Source organism: Tenrec ecaudatus, chromosome 2, assembly GCF_050624435.1.
Source record: "Tenrec ecaudatus isolate mTenEca1 chromosome 2, mTenEca1.hap1, whole genome shotgun sequence".
NCBI lineage: Eukaryota > Metazoa > Chordata > Mammalia > Afrosoricida > Tenrecidae > Tenrec > Tenrec ecaudatus.
In genome coordinates, this window is record NC_134531.1 from 212,568,998 (window position 1) to 212,581,843 (window position 12,846).

Sequence of the window (12,846 nt, forward strand, 5' to 3'; positions counted from 1 at the left end):
ATGATTGGGGCAGGGAATGTATGGATGTGCTTTATACAATTGATGTATGTATATGTATGCATGGTGATAACAGTTGTATGAGTCCCTAATAAAATGTAAAAAAAGAAAAGAGGAGAAAAAAATGATTAGGGCAAAGACTGTACAGATGTGCTTTATACAATTGATGTATGTATATGTATGAACTTTGATAAGAATTGTATGAGCCCCAATAAATTGTTAAAAAAAATATAAATAAATAAGAAACAAGGGATTGCAGAAGATAGTGGGTAACAAGAAAATATCAAAGAACATAACTAATGAACGTTACGTGACCATCCCCATGGAGTCAGAAGAAAAGATCTTCCATTAGTTATTGTGGAAAAGTCACTGAAAACTGAAAAGTACCTGGCATGATTACATGATAACCACATGTCTTAATCAATGGTGAGGACCATCTGGCCTATGGACCATTTAGGACCCACGAATCCATTCCAGCTAATATCACACACCTCACCAAAGAGAAGCAGTTCCAACCATCATATTAGGGCGTTAATTGTTACCACTATGGCCTGAGAATGATGCTATAAATATTCACATGTCCCTTCACAGAATAAAGACTCTCCAGCCCTGGTCTAAATAAAAGCTTCCCTCTCGCCTATATTCCCCCTTCTGCTTTTTGATATGCATATCTCAAAGCCTTGGACGAACCATACTTCCTTAATGCTATGATAAAAAATGCTTTGTCCTCAGAAAGCAGCCTTGTAGATAAAGTCATAGCTTATCATTAAATAAGTGATAAGAATGTTCCTGTAGTGACAAGAATGCTCCTTCAAAACTGTTTGCGTAAGACTGTAACTCAGCAAAACTGCTTATGGTGTTTGCTCCCAGGAAGCACTGGTGACTTGTATGTAAATGCCAACCCTCCTGTATTAGAATCCCCCTCCTTCTCTTGGATTTTGGATCACCTAGTATTTAACGAAAGGTACTCCAACTTTGGCTGTCACAGGACCCAGTCAGTAAGAACTGTATCAAGGCTCACATAACAGAGTGCTAGTATTTTTTTTTCACTTTTTGACAATAGCTAGTATTTTTTTTAACTTTTTGACATGATTGGGAAAAAATATGACACACAACTCTAAACAAAGAAAAGAATAAAGGAAAATGTATTTCACCTTTTATTATCATTAAAAAAACATAGCCGACATCACACTTGGTAGTAAAAGGCTGACCGTATTCCCAACGGCATCAGAAGGAAGACAAAAGGGCCTGGTATGGAATGATTGTGTCTCTGAAATAGATGTCAACTTAATTAGGTCACGAGTTGTGGTATTATGTCATTATCCTCCATTTTGTGACCTGACTTACTTATGCTGTATGTTGTAAACACTCACTGTAGTATATGATAGAGATGAAACACTCTTACTTGCTAAAAATGAGGAAGACTCGAGACACTTAGTGATAAAAGTCAAAGACTATAGGCTTCAGTATAGATTGCAACTCAATGTAAATAAAACAAAAATTGTCATAACAGGGCCGAGACAACATCTAATGAAAAGAATGATTGAGCTTGCTGGGGATTTCATTTTATTTGGATTCACAATCAACATTCGTGGAGGCAGGAGTCCTCCATGACTGCCTATTTTAAGAAATCAAGCGGTGTATTGGATTAGCAAAATCTGCTGCACAAGACCTCTTTATAAAGTAAACAAGCGGCCATCTAGCTCAGAAGCAACAAAGCCCACATGGAAAACACACACCAGCCTGTGTGATCACGAGGTGTCGATAGGATCAGGTATCGGGCATCAAAGAACAAAAAATCCTATCATTGTGAATGAGGGGGAGTGCGGAGTGGGGACTCAAAGCCCATCTGTAGGCAACTGGACATCCCCTGACAGAGGGTCGCAGGGAGGAGACGAGCCAATCAGGGTGCAGTGTAGCAACGACAAAACATACAACTTTCCTCTAGTTCTTTAATGTTTCTTCCCCCCCCCCACTATCATGACTCCAATTTTACCTTATAAATCCAGATAGACTAGAGGATGTACACTGGTACAAATAGGAACTGGAAATACAGGGAATCCAGGACAGGTGAATCCCTCAGGACCAGTGGTGAGAGTGGCAATACCAGGACGGTGGAGGGAAAGTGGGGTAAGGGGAAACTGATCACAAGGATCTACATATAACCTCCTCCCTGGGGGACGGACAACAGAAAAGTGGGCGAAGGGAGATGTCAGACCATGTAAGGCTGTCTATTTTAAGACAGGTTTTTAAGACCTCCCCCCAACACTATTCTTTTTGATAGCTGGACACTATCTGATTGATTTACCACACTTTGCTATAGCACTCACCTCTTCAGTGATCTCTTCTTGAGGGTAGGCATCGAGTAGGGACTTGTCATAACACGGATTTTTCTTCGATTAGGGCTATGATTAAGTGTGGCCCCCAATCCATTCATATTTTATATATGTCCCCGCTTCATTTTAGAGACATCATTAGCATTTTATTAGTGAACATTATAAATCATCCCCATGGGGTATAAGGTAACTCTACTAATGTTCTTGTTAGGTGCCGTAATGTTGGGTTCGACCCATAGCTACCTTATGCACAACACAAAGAACACTGCACAGTCTGGTGCCATCCTCAAAATTGTTTCTAGGCTAGAGCCTAGACATTGAAGCTACAATCCATCTAGTATTAATTCATCTAGTTCAGGGCCTTCCTCACTTTTGCTGGTCCTCCACTCTACCAGGCATGCTGTTTGTGGTTGTTACATAATTTCATGTTAGCTTAAAGATATATAAAAGGGTTGGGGTGGTATTCAACTTGACAATCAGGTCACAGCCTGATGAGGCCTCCTTGTGGGTGTGGCCTTCTCATAAGGAAGGCCCTGGGGACCAGCCTTCACCTTCCTCTTGGCTGACTCTGGTTGCTGCCAGAGCCCTGGAGATGGGTCCATTGCCACTGGATCCCCAAGACTCTGCACCCACCGACCTGTGATAATCCTGCATTCTGCCTCATTGCATGTGGCTCTGTGAGTCTTAAGAGAGGGACTTATGGATGTTAGTTGGACTGGGCTGGGATGTTTTCACGATATATATTTACTTCTTGTTATAAAGTTCTTGCTTACACATATATGAGGGTCTCTGGATGTTTCTCTAGTCAACCCAGCCTAAAACAATATCCTTCTCTAGGGACTGGTCTCTCCTGACACTATGTCCAAAGTATGTAGGAAAAGGTCTTGCCATACTTGCTTCTAAGGAGCACTTTGGCCATACTTCTTCCAAGACAAATCAGTTTGTCCTTTCAGCTGCCCATGGTATGTTCAGTATTTGTCTCCAGCGCCATAATTTAAAGGCATTGATTCTTTTTTGGTCTTTTGTATTCATTGTCCAACTTTCCCATGCATATGAGTCGATGGAAAATACAATGACTTGGGTGGGTCTGGAGCACCTTAGTCTTCAAAGTTACATCTTTGTTTTTCAGTACTCGAAAGAGGTCTTGTGCAGTATATTTAACGAATGCAGCTCATTTTTTTAATCTCAACTCTTTTGATCACTACTCTTTTGATCAGTGTTTCCATTAGCATTGATTGTGGACCCAAGCAAGAAGAAATCTGCTCTCCACTTATAATGATTACCAGATGTGAGGATTTGGGTTTTCTTTACGTTGAGTTGTGATCCACACTGAAGGTTGCAACTTGATTTTCATGAGCAAGTGCCTCAAGTGCTTTCTCATTTTCAGCAAGTAAGGTTGTGTCGTCTGTATATTACAACTTGTTAATAAGCCTTCTTCCAACACTTATGCCACATTTTTCTGCATATAATCCAGCTGCTCAGATGATTTGTTCCATACAGAGACTGAATGAGAATGGTGAGAGGATACAACCCTGATGCACACCTTTCCTGGTTTTAAACCATGCAGTGTTCCCCTGCTCTGTTTGCACAATTGCCTCTTGATCCTGTACAAGTTCCACATAACATAATGAAGTTTTCTGGAATTCCCATTCTTCTCAAAGTTATCCATGGTTCATTATGACCCACACAGTCCTTGGCATAGTCAATAAAACACAAGTACGCATCTTTCTGGTATCTCTGCTTTGAGCCAAGATCCACCTGACACCAGCAAGGATATCTCTTGTTTCCTGTCCTCTTCTGAATCTGGCCTGAACTTCTGGTAGCTCCCTGTGAATGTAATACTGCAACTGCTATGGGTGATCTTCAGCAAAATTTTACTTGCATGTGATAGAAGTTATATTGTTCTGTAATTTGGGCCTTCTGTTGGGTCACCTCTCTTTGGAATGGGCACACATATGGATCTCTTCCAGTCAGTTGGTCAGGGAGCAGTCTTCTAAATGTCTTGGCATAGAGGAATAAGTACTTCGATTGCTTCATCTGCTTGTCAAAACATATCAATTAGTATCCCATCATTTCCTGGAATCTTGTTTTTGGCTAATGCTTTCAGTACAGTTTGAATGTCTTCTTTCAGCACCATTGGTTCTTGCTCTTATGCTACATCCTGAAATGGTGGAATGGTGACTAGTTCTCTTTTGGTACAATTTCCCTAAGTATTTGCTCTATCTTCTTTTGAAGCTTCTTGCACCATTCAATATTTTGCCCAGAGAATCTTCCAATATTCCAAATTGAAACTTGACTATTTTATTGACTTCTTTCAGTTTCAGATATGATGAGTGTAAATCTTTTTACATTTCATTATCATATTTGACTTTGTCTTGTTTCTGTTCATCTCTTTCACTTCGTCATTTCTTCCATTTGCATTATCTACTAAATGATTAAGAACAAATTTCAGAGTCTCTTCTGATACCCATTTTGATCTTTCGTGTCTCTTTAATGACCGTATCCTTCTTCATGAAAGATGTTATTTTTAGAATTTACTTTTGAGATAGTTCTACTGACATGTAGTTTGCATATCATACAACCTAATCATTCAGTCACTTTAAGAAGAGTGATTCAATTATCATCAAAATAAATTTCAAAACACTTATTCTCCTACTGGTTGTAGCTCCCTATTTCCCCTTAAACCTTGCCTGCTTTCCCCTCGGTAATTATTAATCCAGTTACTATTTCTATAGTTTTATTTATCCTGGATTACATATACATACAAACCAAACTAAATCATACAAACCAAACTAAAACCAAACAAAAAACCCCATTGATAATGACTAGACAAAACACAGAAAAGCATAGCAAAGAAAGCAGAAAAATTTGAAAACTAAAACCTCAAAATGGGTCAAAAGGGAGATCAGATGATAAGGTACTATATTTTACCCTAACTACATCTGCCACAATTGACTTTACAATGCTCCCTGTCTGCTAGCAAGTCGGTTCACATCCTTCCACTGTGGTCAGAGGGGAGCCACTGGGGGCTTAATCCATGTGGGGACCCTGCAAATGGATTCTGTCCTTCTACTGTTACCATAATCTTCTGCAAATCAGATGTTCAGAATTTAAACTCTGATACTATTCCCTCCTTTGGGTTTGGATTTTATTCTTTATAATCCTTGGGTCACACAGTTAATGTGCTTCTTCCAGGTGTACTTAGTTGACACTTCACTTAGCTTGTTTTAAGAACAGTGTTTAGAGGCCTCAGATGCTATTCTGACAGCCAGGCACTATCTGGTTTCTTCACCCATGTTACCAGTGATCTCTTCTCGAGGATGGCCATTGAGTTGGGTTATGTCATAAGAATGAACTGTTTTTTGATTGGGGCTAGAATTAATGAGAGGCCCAAATCTAATGAATGCTGTTTTTGAAGTCCTCCCACAGCTCATCACGTCTTCTGTCATTAGTGTTCAATGCAGCAAATCTGTTCTTGAGATGTTCTTGAAATGCAGGTGTGATAGACTCAAGGTCATATTTTGGTTCTCAAGGACTTGTGATTTTCTTTAGCTTAAACCTGAACTTACTAATAAGCAATTGGTGGTGTGTTCTATAGTTGCCCCTGGCCTGGTTTTAGCTTGGGATATTTTGCTTCTCCATTATCTCTCCCCACACATGTAGTAAAATTGATTTCTGTATATCCCATCTGGAGAAGTCCATGTATACAGTTGCCTATTGAGTTGTTGAAAAGCTGGTATTTGCTATGAACAAGTCATTGGTTTTTGCAAATGTCTGTCATGTGATCTCCAGTTTCTTTAATATCACCAACACTATATTTTCCTACTCCTGCTCCTTCTTCTTTGTGTCCAACTTTTACGTTCCAATTGACAGTAATTATCAATGCATCTTGATTGCATGTTTGGTCAATTCCTGACTTAAGATGTTCGTAGAATTCTTCAATTTCTACATCACTAGATATGGTGCTAGTATGGAAATTTGAAGACTAGTTATATTGATTGGTGTATTAGCTGGGTCATCTAGAGAAACAAACTAGTGACACTCATCTATGTAAAAGAAAGAATTCTAGGAATAGTAGATTATTTTAATATTAAAAGACAACAATGAAACTCATCACATAAGCAGACTGCAACAAACAAACTATAATCATCTCAGAAGGGAAAAAACAAAAAATAATTTGACAAAAGTCAACATACATTGCTGACAAATCATTGATTTGAAGGGCATTCGCATATCTTGATAAATGCAATCTATTAAAACGTGTTGGTCAACATTGAATGGTGAAAGACCGAATGCTTGCCTTCTAAGTCTAGGAAAATGGCGAAAGTGTTTGCTCTTTTCACTTCTGTTAAACAGTGTATGGGAGATTCAAGCTAGTCCACTTAGGCAAACAAAAGAAATCAAATTCACGCAGATAAGAAAGGCATTGGTCACTTGTCTTTTTCACAGACAACAGGATTACCTAAGTAGAAAATCCAGCCCCTGAGGGTAAGAACTATGGGTTTACTCTCATTGTTCTCCTCCACCCCCAAGTGAATATCTTAAAAATGTTAATTTATCAGCCAATAAATGCTTATTGATCAACATTCTTATTTATTTAAGCATGTTTTAAGTAAGTGATATACCTCCAAAGGGGAAGCGCTATTTCGACTTAATCCAAAAAAGATTGGAAGAGAGCTACTATGAATAAGGACGTTCCTGGGCAGCACAAATAGTTCACACTCAGCTGCCAACTCAAGGGTTAAAGGCTGGAGTTCACCCAGAGGTGCCTTAGCAAAAAAAAAAAAAAAAAGGTGATCTATTCCCGAAGCACCAGCCATTGAAAGCCCTGTGGGGAGCACAGTCCTTACTCTCACACATCTGGGGGTCACTGTGGACTGGAATCAACTCCATGGCAACTCCATGGCAACTCCATGGCAACTCCATGGCAACTCCATGGCAACTCCATGGCAACTCCATGGTGTAACTGGCTTCTCTGAGGAAGGCTGATCCTCGGATCATTCCAAGGGTAAACAGCTGCAAAGAGACAGTTCCTGCCCTCAGTATTCTACCCAGCTCCTTCGGAGGACAAACACAGAGACAACTAAATACGACACACAGGGTGGGAACTGCCAAGAGAAACACCATGTGTTGCGGGCAGTTAAACTCGGCACCGCCCCTTCTGCCTGAGACCAAGGGTATGCATTTCTCTCCTGTTGGCAGACGAAGTGCTTCACACGCCTCAAATAATGGGAAAGAATCAAACACAGTATCTACTTCTTTTCTTTTTCTTTCAGACTGATACTTACAGCTCATCCTCAAAGCAGATTTGGGCATACTTATCCTGTCCACCTCCACTGAGTAACCGGTAGGCATAGGTGTTTGGGGGACATGAAGTCCAGTGGTCACATTTCTGTCTTTTAGGGGCTGGAGCTGTAACGCACAAGAAGGTCACAGTCAGCATCAGACCACTCTTCATCAGAAGAACCCAGTGCTTGACCACGAACAGCAGCCAGCCCTTCCAGCACTCCACAGAAGCAACTCCCAAGGGTGGTGGGACACGTCGGAGGAGGGGTTTCTGATTTTCAGTGTTGTTATCCGCCGACCAGTAAGCCCTCTGCTTCTGGTGACCTGGTGCACAACAGAAGCAAACACTATCCACCCTGTACCTTCCTTATGACGGGGGCAGATTAGACTGTTGTGATCCATAGGCTTTGATGGGTCCATTTTCAGAGATAGTTCACCAGGTCTTCTTTGCTGGCCTGGAAGCTCTGCCCAAGCTTGCTTAGCATCATAGTGACACTCAGGCCTTTCCTGACAGATGGGTACTGGCCATGTGTGGCAGTTATGTCATTTTATGTCAACTCAATAAATAAGTGTAGGGGTGGAGCCTAGCCTGTCAATCAGGTCACAGCCTCATGATGCCTCCTTGTGGGCGTGGTCTTTGCGGGAGGAGTCTGGGAACTTCCTCCCTTCCTTCATGGAGGTGAGCCACACTTTCTCTGGTTCACCTTCCTGTTGAGGAGCCACACAGAAAGCTGGAGGACTCACTGCGTTGAGATGCTTCTACTACCATTGGATCCTCAAGATTTTGAACCCACCAGCCTGTGACCTTCCTGCATTTGGCATCATTGCATGGGATTATGTGAGTCTAAAGAGGAATTTATGGACTAGTATCAGATGTATGGGATAATATTGGATTTATGGACTTGATCTGGACTGGGCTAGGACATTTTCTTAATATACAATTACTCTGTCATATAAAGTTCTTTCCTGTACATACATGCATGTCCCTGGATTTGTTTCTCTAGTCAACCTGGTCTAGCACAATGCACGAGGGGTATTGGAATGGGATGATTTTACTAATGAGCTACTGATACACAGAGCATTAATTTCTAAATAGATGGAGCTTGGAAGAAATTAGGATGCAGATGAGTGACTGCAATGCTTGGCATGCTGCTGAGGCTGGGCTGACCACCTTTTTCAGCGACAAGAGGTGACTCCCATGCAGTCTGAGTTAGCCAGGCTGAGACAACAGAGTTCTCCATGAGGTCTCAGTGCTGTGCCTCATCCTTTAGCTCCTCCCTCCACTGTCACCGATGCCATCTCTCAATGGAACTCTCCAGTTGCTCACCACAGCCCAGCTTTGCCGGATCTGTTCTATTTCACTTCATGAGCATCACTCTCCAATAGTATACTGTTCTGTTACCTTATTTTAGAAAAGTAAAGGAAAGCTTCATGAGTTATCTCCAGCATTGTGCAGCTCATGGCCCACATGTTTGCTGCATGAATATGTCAGACATTGAATGAGTGAGCATGAAGTCCCTCGGTGGTGAGGATACATGAGTGGATGGCAGGCAACAGACAAGGGGATGCAGGTCCTTCCCTCCCTGCAGGAGCAATCCCACCCTGTGATCACCGCCTTTGAGACACTTGTGGCAACAATGCCCATTTTCATGTCTACAGGATCTGTTGCTGTTCTCAGCAAGTCATCCCACTGGCTGCCAGCCCCCAGTGATCTCGAGTACACCGAATGAAAGGCTGCCTATCCCGCACCGTCTTCATGATTGCTGGTGGTATGTTTGAGACCATGTGCCAGCACATTTCATGGACGGTTCCCCGCCTCTTCGTGGATACTCTACAGGACACAAGGTCTTTTTCTAGATATGAGTCTTTGGTGTGTTCAAAGTAAATAAGCCATAATCTCACCATCCTCGCTTCTAATGAGCATTCTACTGATTCAGCCTTTTTAAAATAAGAAAAGCTCATTATCTTTCCTTATTTAATTTCTGCAGAAAAATGGGAATAAATAAGTCAAAGAGGTGGAGGGAGAGCCCACATATTTGTACTGCCAGGAATGGTAAAACGCACTTGCTACAGGTCCTTGGCAGCGTTTGCTATGCCTGCAGAGGATCTCTGCAGAGTTTGAGGAATAAGTTGCTTCTAGGGCTAGAACTGCGCCTCCCACGATAGCTGAATAGAGAAGCCCCTGAAGGAATGGACTCAACGAAGACCCCAATTTGGGCTTTTTGCCTTTAAAAATGTGAGCAAATAAATTTCTGTTCTTTAAAGTCACCACTTGTAGTAATTATGCTATCATACAATTGAGATAGTGATGTTACTTAATTTTAAAAAACCCCAATACTTCAATATGCCATTTTCCAACTCCAGACAATCTACCTCTAAATTTCTGAAAAGTTTTGAAAAATAGAGAATGTTCTCATGTGTCTAGTTTTTTATTGTAGTTGCGACTTTCTAGTGTTTCCCACAGTATGTTATAGCGCCCCCTGGGGGTGCTGGAATAATCCAGAGAAGCTGTAAAAGCAAACAACTATACTTTATCCTGGATTATGGGTTATATAGTACAATTGTTTTTAATGGCCAGGAGGTGATGAGTAATTTTGTTTCCTAAAAATGGAGAGATGTATCTTGGTAATCTATGATCTACAGTGTGTTTACTTTCATTTTCTTTTCTTCTTCAATTTCATAGGTAGACCCTTTGCTTTAAATTGAAGCAATTCTTCACCTGAAAGCATGTTGAACACATAATTTGAACGTGTAATAAAAGGCTGCCTGGCACTTTGTAATGCTCACTATCATGCGGGCCTTGGGTAGCAAAAGCAGCTATTTGATATTGGTTAGGTGGCCAACCAAAAGGTTGGAGGCTCAAGTCTTCTCAGAGGCACCTCAGGAGAAAGGCTTCTTAAAAGCATGGACAAAACAGAGAGGCCAAGATGAATAGGATCTTCTTAGGTGCTCTGCTCCCTACTTAAAAACAAGGGCACTGGAACACTCCGCTTTCAGGCTTGGCCATGACTACCCTGGAGTGTAGACCTATTTAAAGGTCATGAGCTCCTCATTGCAGCTTGCTGATCTGCTTATGTGATTATCTTAATGCCTATATTGGTCACTGGCTTTGAAAAAAAGCACAACTTTAAACATGGCTATGAAGAAGGGGCGTCTGTAGGTGGTATAAACTTGTTAACATGCTTGCCTGCTAATAGTAAAGTTGGAGATCTGAATCTAGCCAGAGACACCTTAAAAGAAAGGTCTCGCTACTGAAAACCATACAGAGTGCAGGACAGAGCATTTCCTTCGGAAACATGTGGGGAGATCAAGTATACAGCAATGAGCAACAGTAAATGAATAAAAATACTTTTTCTGGTGAAAAAATAAAAAAGGCTTCTTGATCTACTTGTGATAAATCAGCAACAGAACACCCACACATGTAGTTAATTTGTAAGCATACTGTGAGAATCGGATTAGGCATCTATCCTGCCTATAGCTTGCATTTATCCCTAATGTATGTGTCTTAGTCATCTAGTACCATCAAAACAGAAATACTTTTAGTCTGCAGATTTAAAGAACCGATAATTATTTTCTCACAGTTTACGAGGTTAGAAGCCCAAATTCAGTACATGGCTCAACAGGGAGGGCCTTTCTTGTTTATTTTGGCTTCAAGTCATGGCAATCCTAGAAGTTCCTGGGCTTCCAGATGAATCTGCCCCTGTTGCCCTGGATAGGATCTTTCTTTCCTCTTAGGTACTTACGTCTCTGTCTACTCTGTTATTTTCATCACTCAGAATGACTAAGTTTAATAATCAAATACATGGAATTAATGAGTCACTGGGTGTGTAGGGTGGGGACTTTAGTTACAGGGGACATGAAAACCACTTGGCATAACATAGAACACAAAGAGTGTTCTACATTCTACTATTGTGAGTAGCATCTGAAATCTTCAAAGCTTGAGGAGGTCACCTGAGGTACTACTATTGGTTTCTCTCTATCAAGAACAAAGAAAAATGAAGAAAATGAAAGACACAAGGACACTATTAGTTCAAAGGTCAAATGGATCATGCGAACACCCATCTTCACCACCCTGAGACCATAACAACGACCAGCTGCTACTACTGATCACTACCCCTCTGTCAGTTTGTCATGCTGTGGTGGTTTCTGTGTTGCTGGAAGCCGTGCCATTGGTTTTTCAAATACTAGCAGGGTCACCCAAAGTGAACAGGTTTCAGGGGATCTTCCAGACCTAGAATGCACTATGCGGAAGGAACCGACTGTCCACTTACGAGGAAGTAGCCACTGAAGCTAGCAGAACATTGTCAGAGGCAGTGCTGGAGGATGAACCTCTCGGGTTGGAAGACACTCAAAATACAACTGAGGAAGAGCTGCCTCCTCACAGTCGAGTGACCTTTATGAAATGCACGGAGTAACGCTTTGGGGATCTTCATTTGCTGAAGGGAGACAACTCAAAATAAGAAGAAACAGTTAAGATGCTATTTTTGATTTCTCCTCATCCACTGTCAATCAGAATGTGGAATGCATGAAGAATGAATTTGTGAAAATTGGAAGTCATCCAAAATGAAATGGAATGCATAAAGGTCCATACCCTAGGCATTTATGAGTTGAAATGAACTGGTATTGACCATTTTGAGTTAGCTAACTTTTGGTTTACTTGACAGGGATGACACGTTTAAGAAGAATGGTGTCACATTCATTTTCAAAAAGAACTTTTCAAGACTTAGTTGGTAGTACAATGCTATCTGTGATAAGATAATATCGATAAGCTGAGAAGGAAGAATAGTGCATACAACTATTACTCAAATTTACGCACCAACCACTGTAATGAAATTGAACTGGGTAGTGTTTCATTTTGTTGTACAAGGGATTGCTATGGGTTGGAGCCAACTTGGCGGCACTTAAGAAGAAGAACAACATCACCAACCACGCAGCATGGGATCACAATAGATTGATCCTGGGCAGAGAGGGGAAAAACATGAAACAAAACTCAAAACCATAACAAAGACCAGGCTTTCTGGTTGATAGAGATTGGAGAATCCTCTGAGACCATGGTCCTTAGTCTTCCTTCAGGTCTGGAAATGAACTCTGCCCCATGGCTCAGCTTTCAACCAAACAATAGAGAGTGAAGAGTAACATTGCTGAGGAACCCACACAGAATAATCAATTATTTGCCATCAAAAGGCCAGCATTTGCCCAAGGACAAAGTTAAGTGGGCAAGAAGCGG

General features: G+C 41.2%; 1 protein-coding gene across 1 annotated transcript in view; it reads right to left on the reverse strand.

Annotated features, from left to right (window-relative positions):
• FAM3B (FAM3 metabolism regulating signaling molecule B) overlaps nucleotides 1-12,846 on the reverse strand; it is a 65,805-nt gene that overhangs the window by 19,131 nt on the left and 33,828 nt on the right. The window contains exon 3 of the mRNA XM_075542913.1: nucleotides 7,622-7,745. Within this exon, the coding sequence (XP_075399028.1) occupies nucleotides 7,622-7,745 (124 nt within the window). The remainder of the gene's footprint in view (nucleotides 1-7,621; nucleotides 7,746-12,846) is intronic.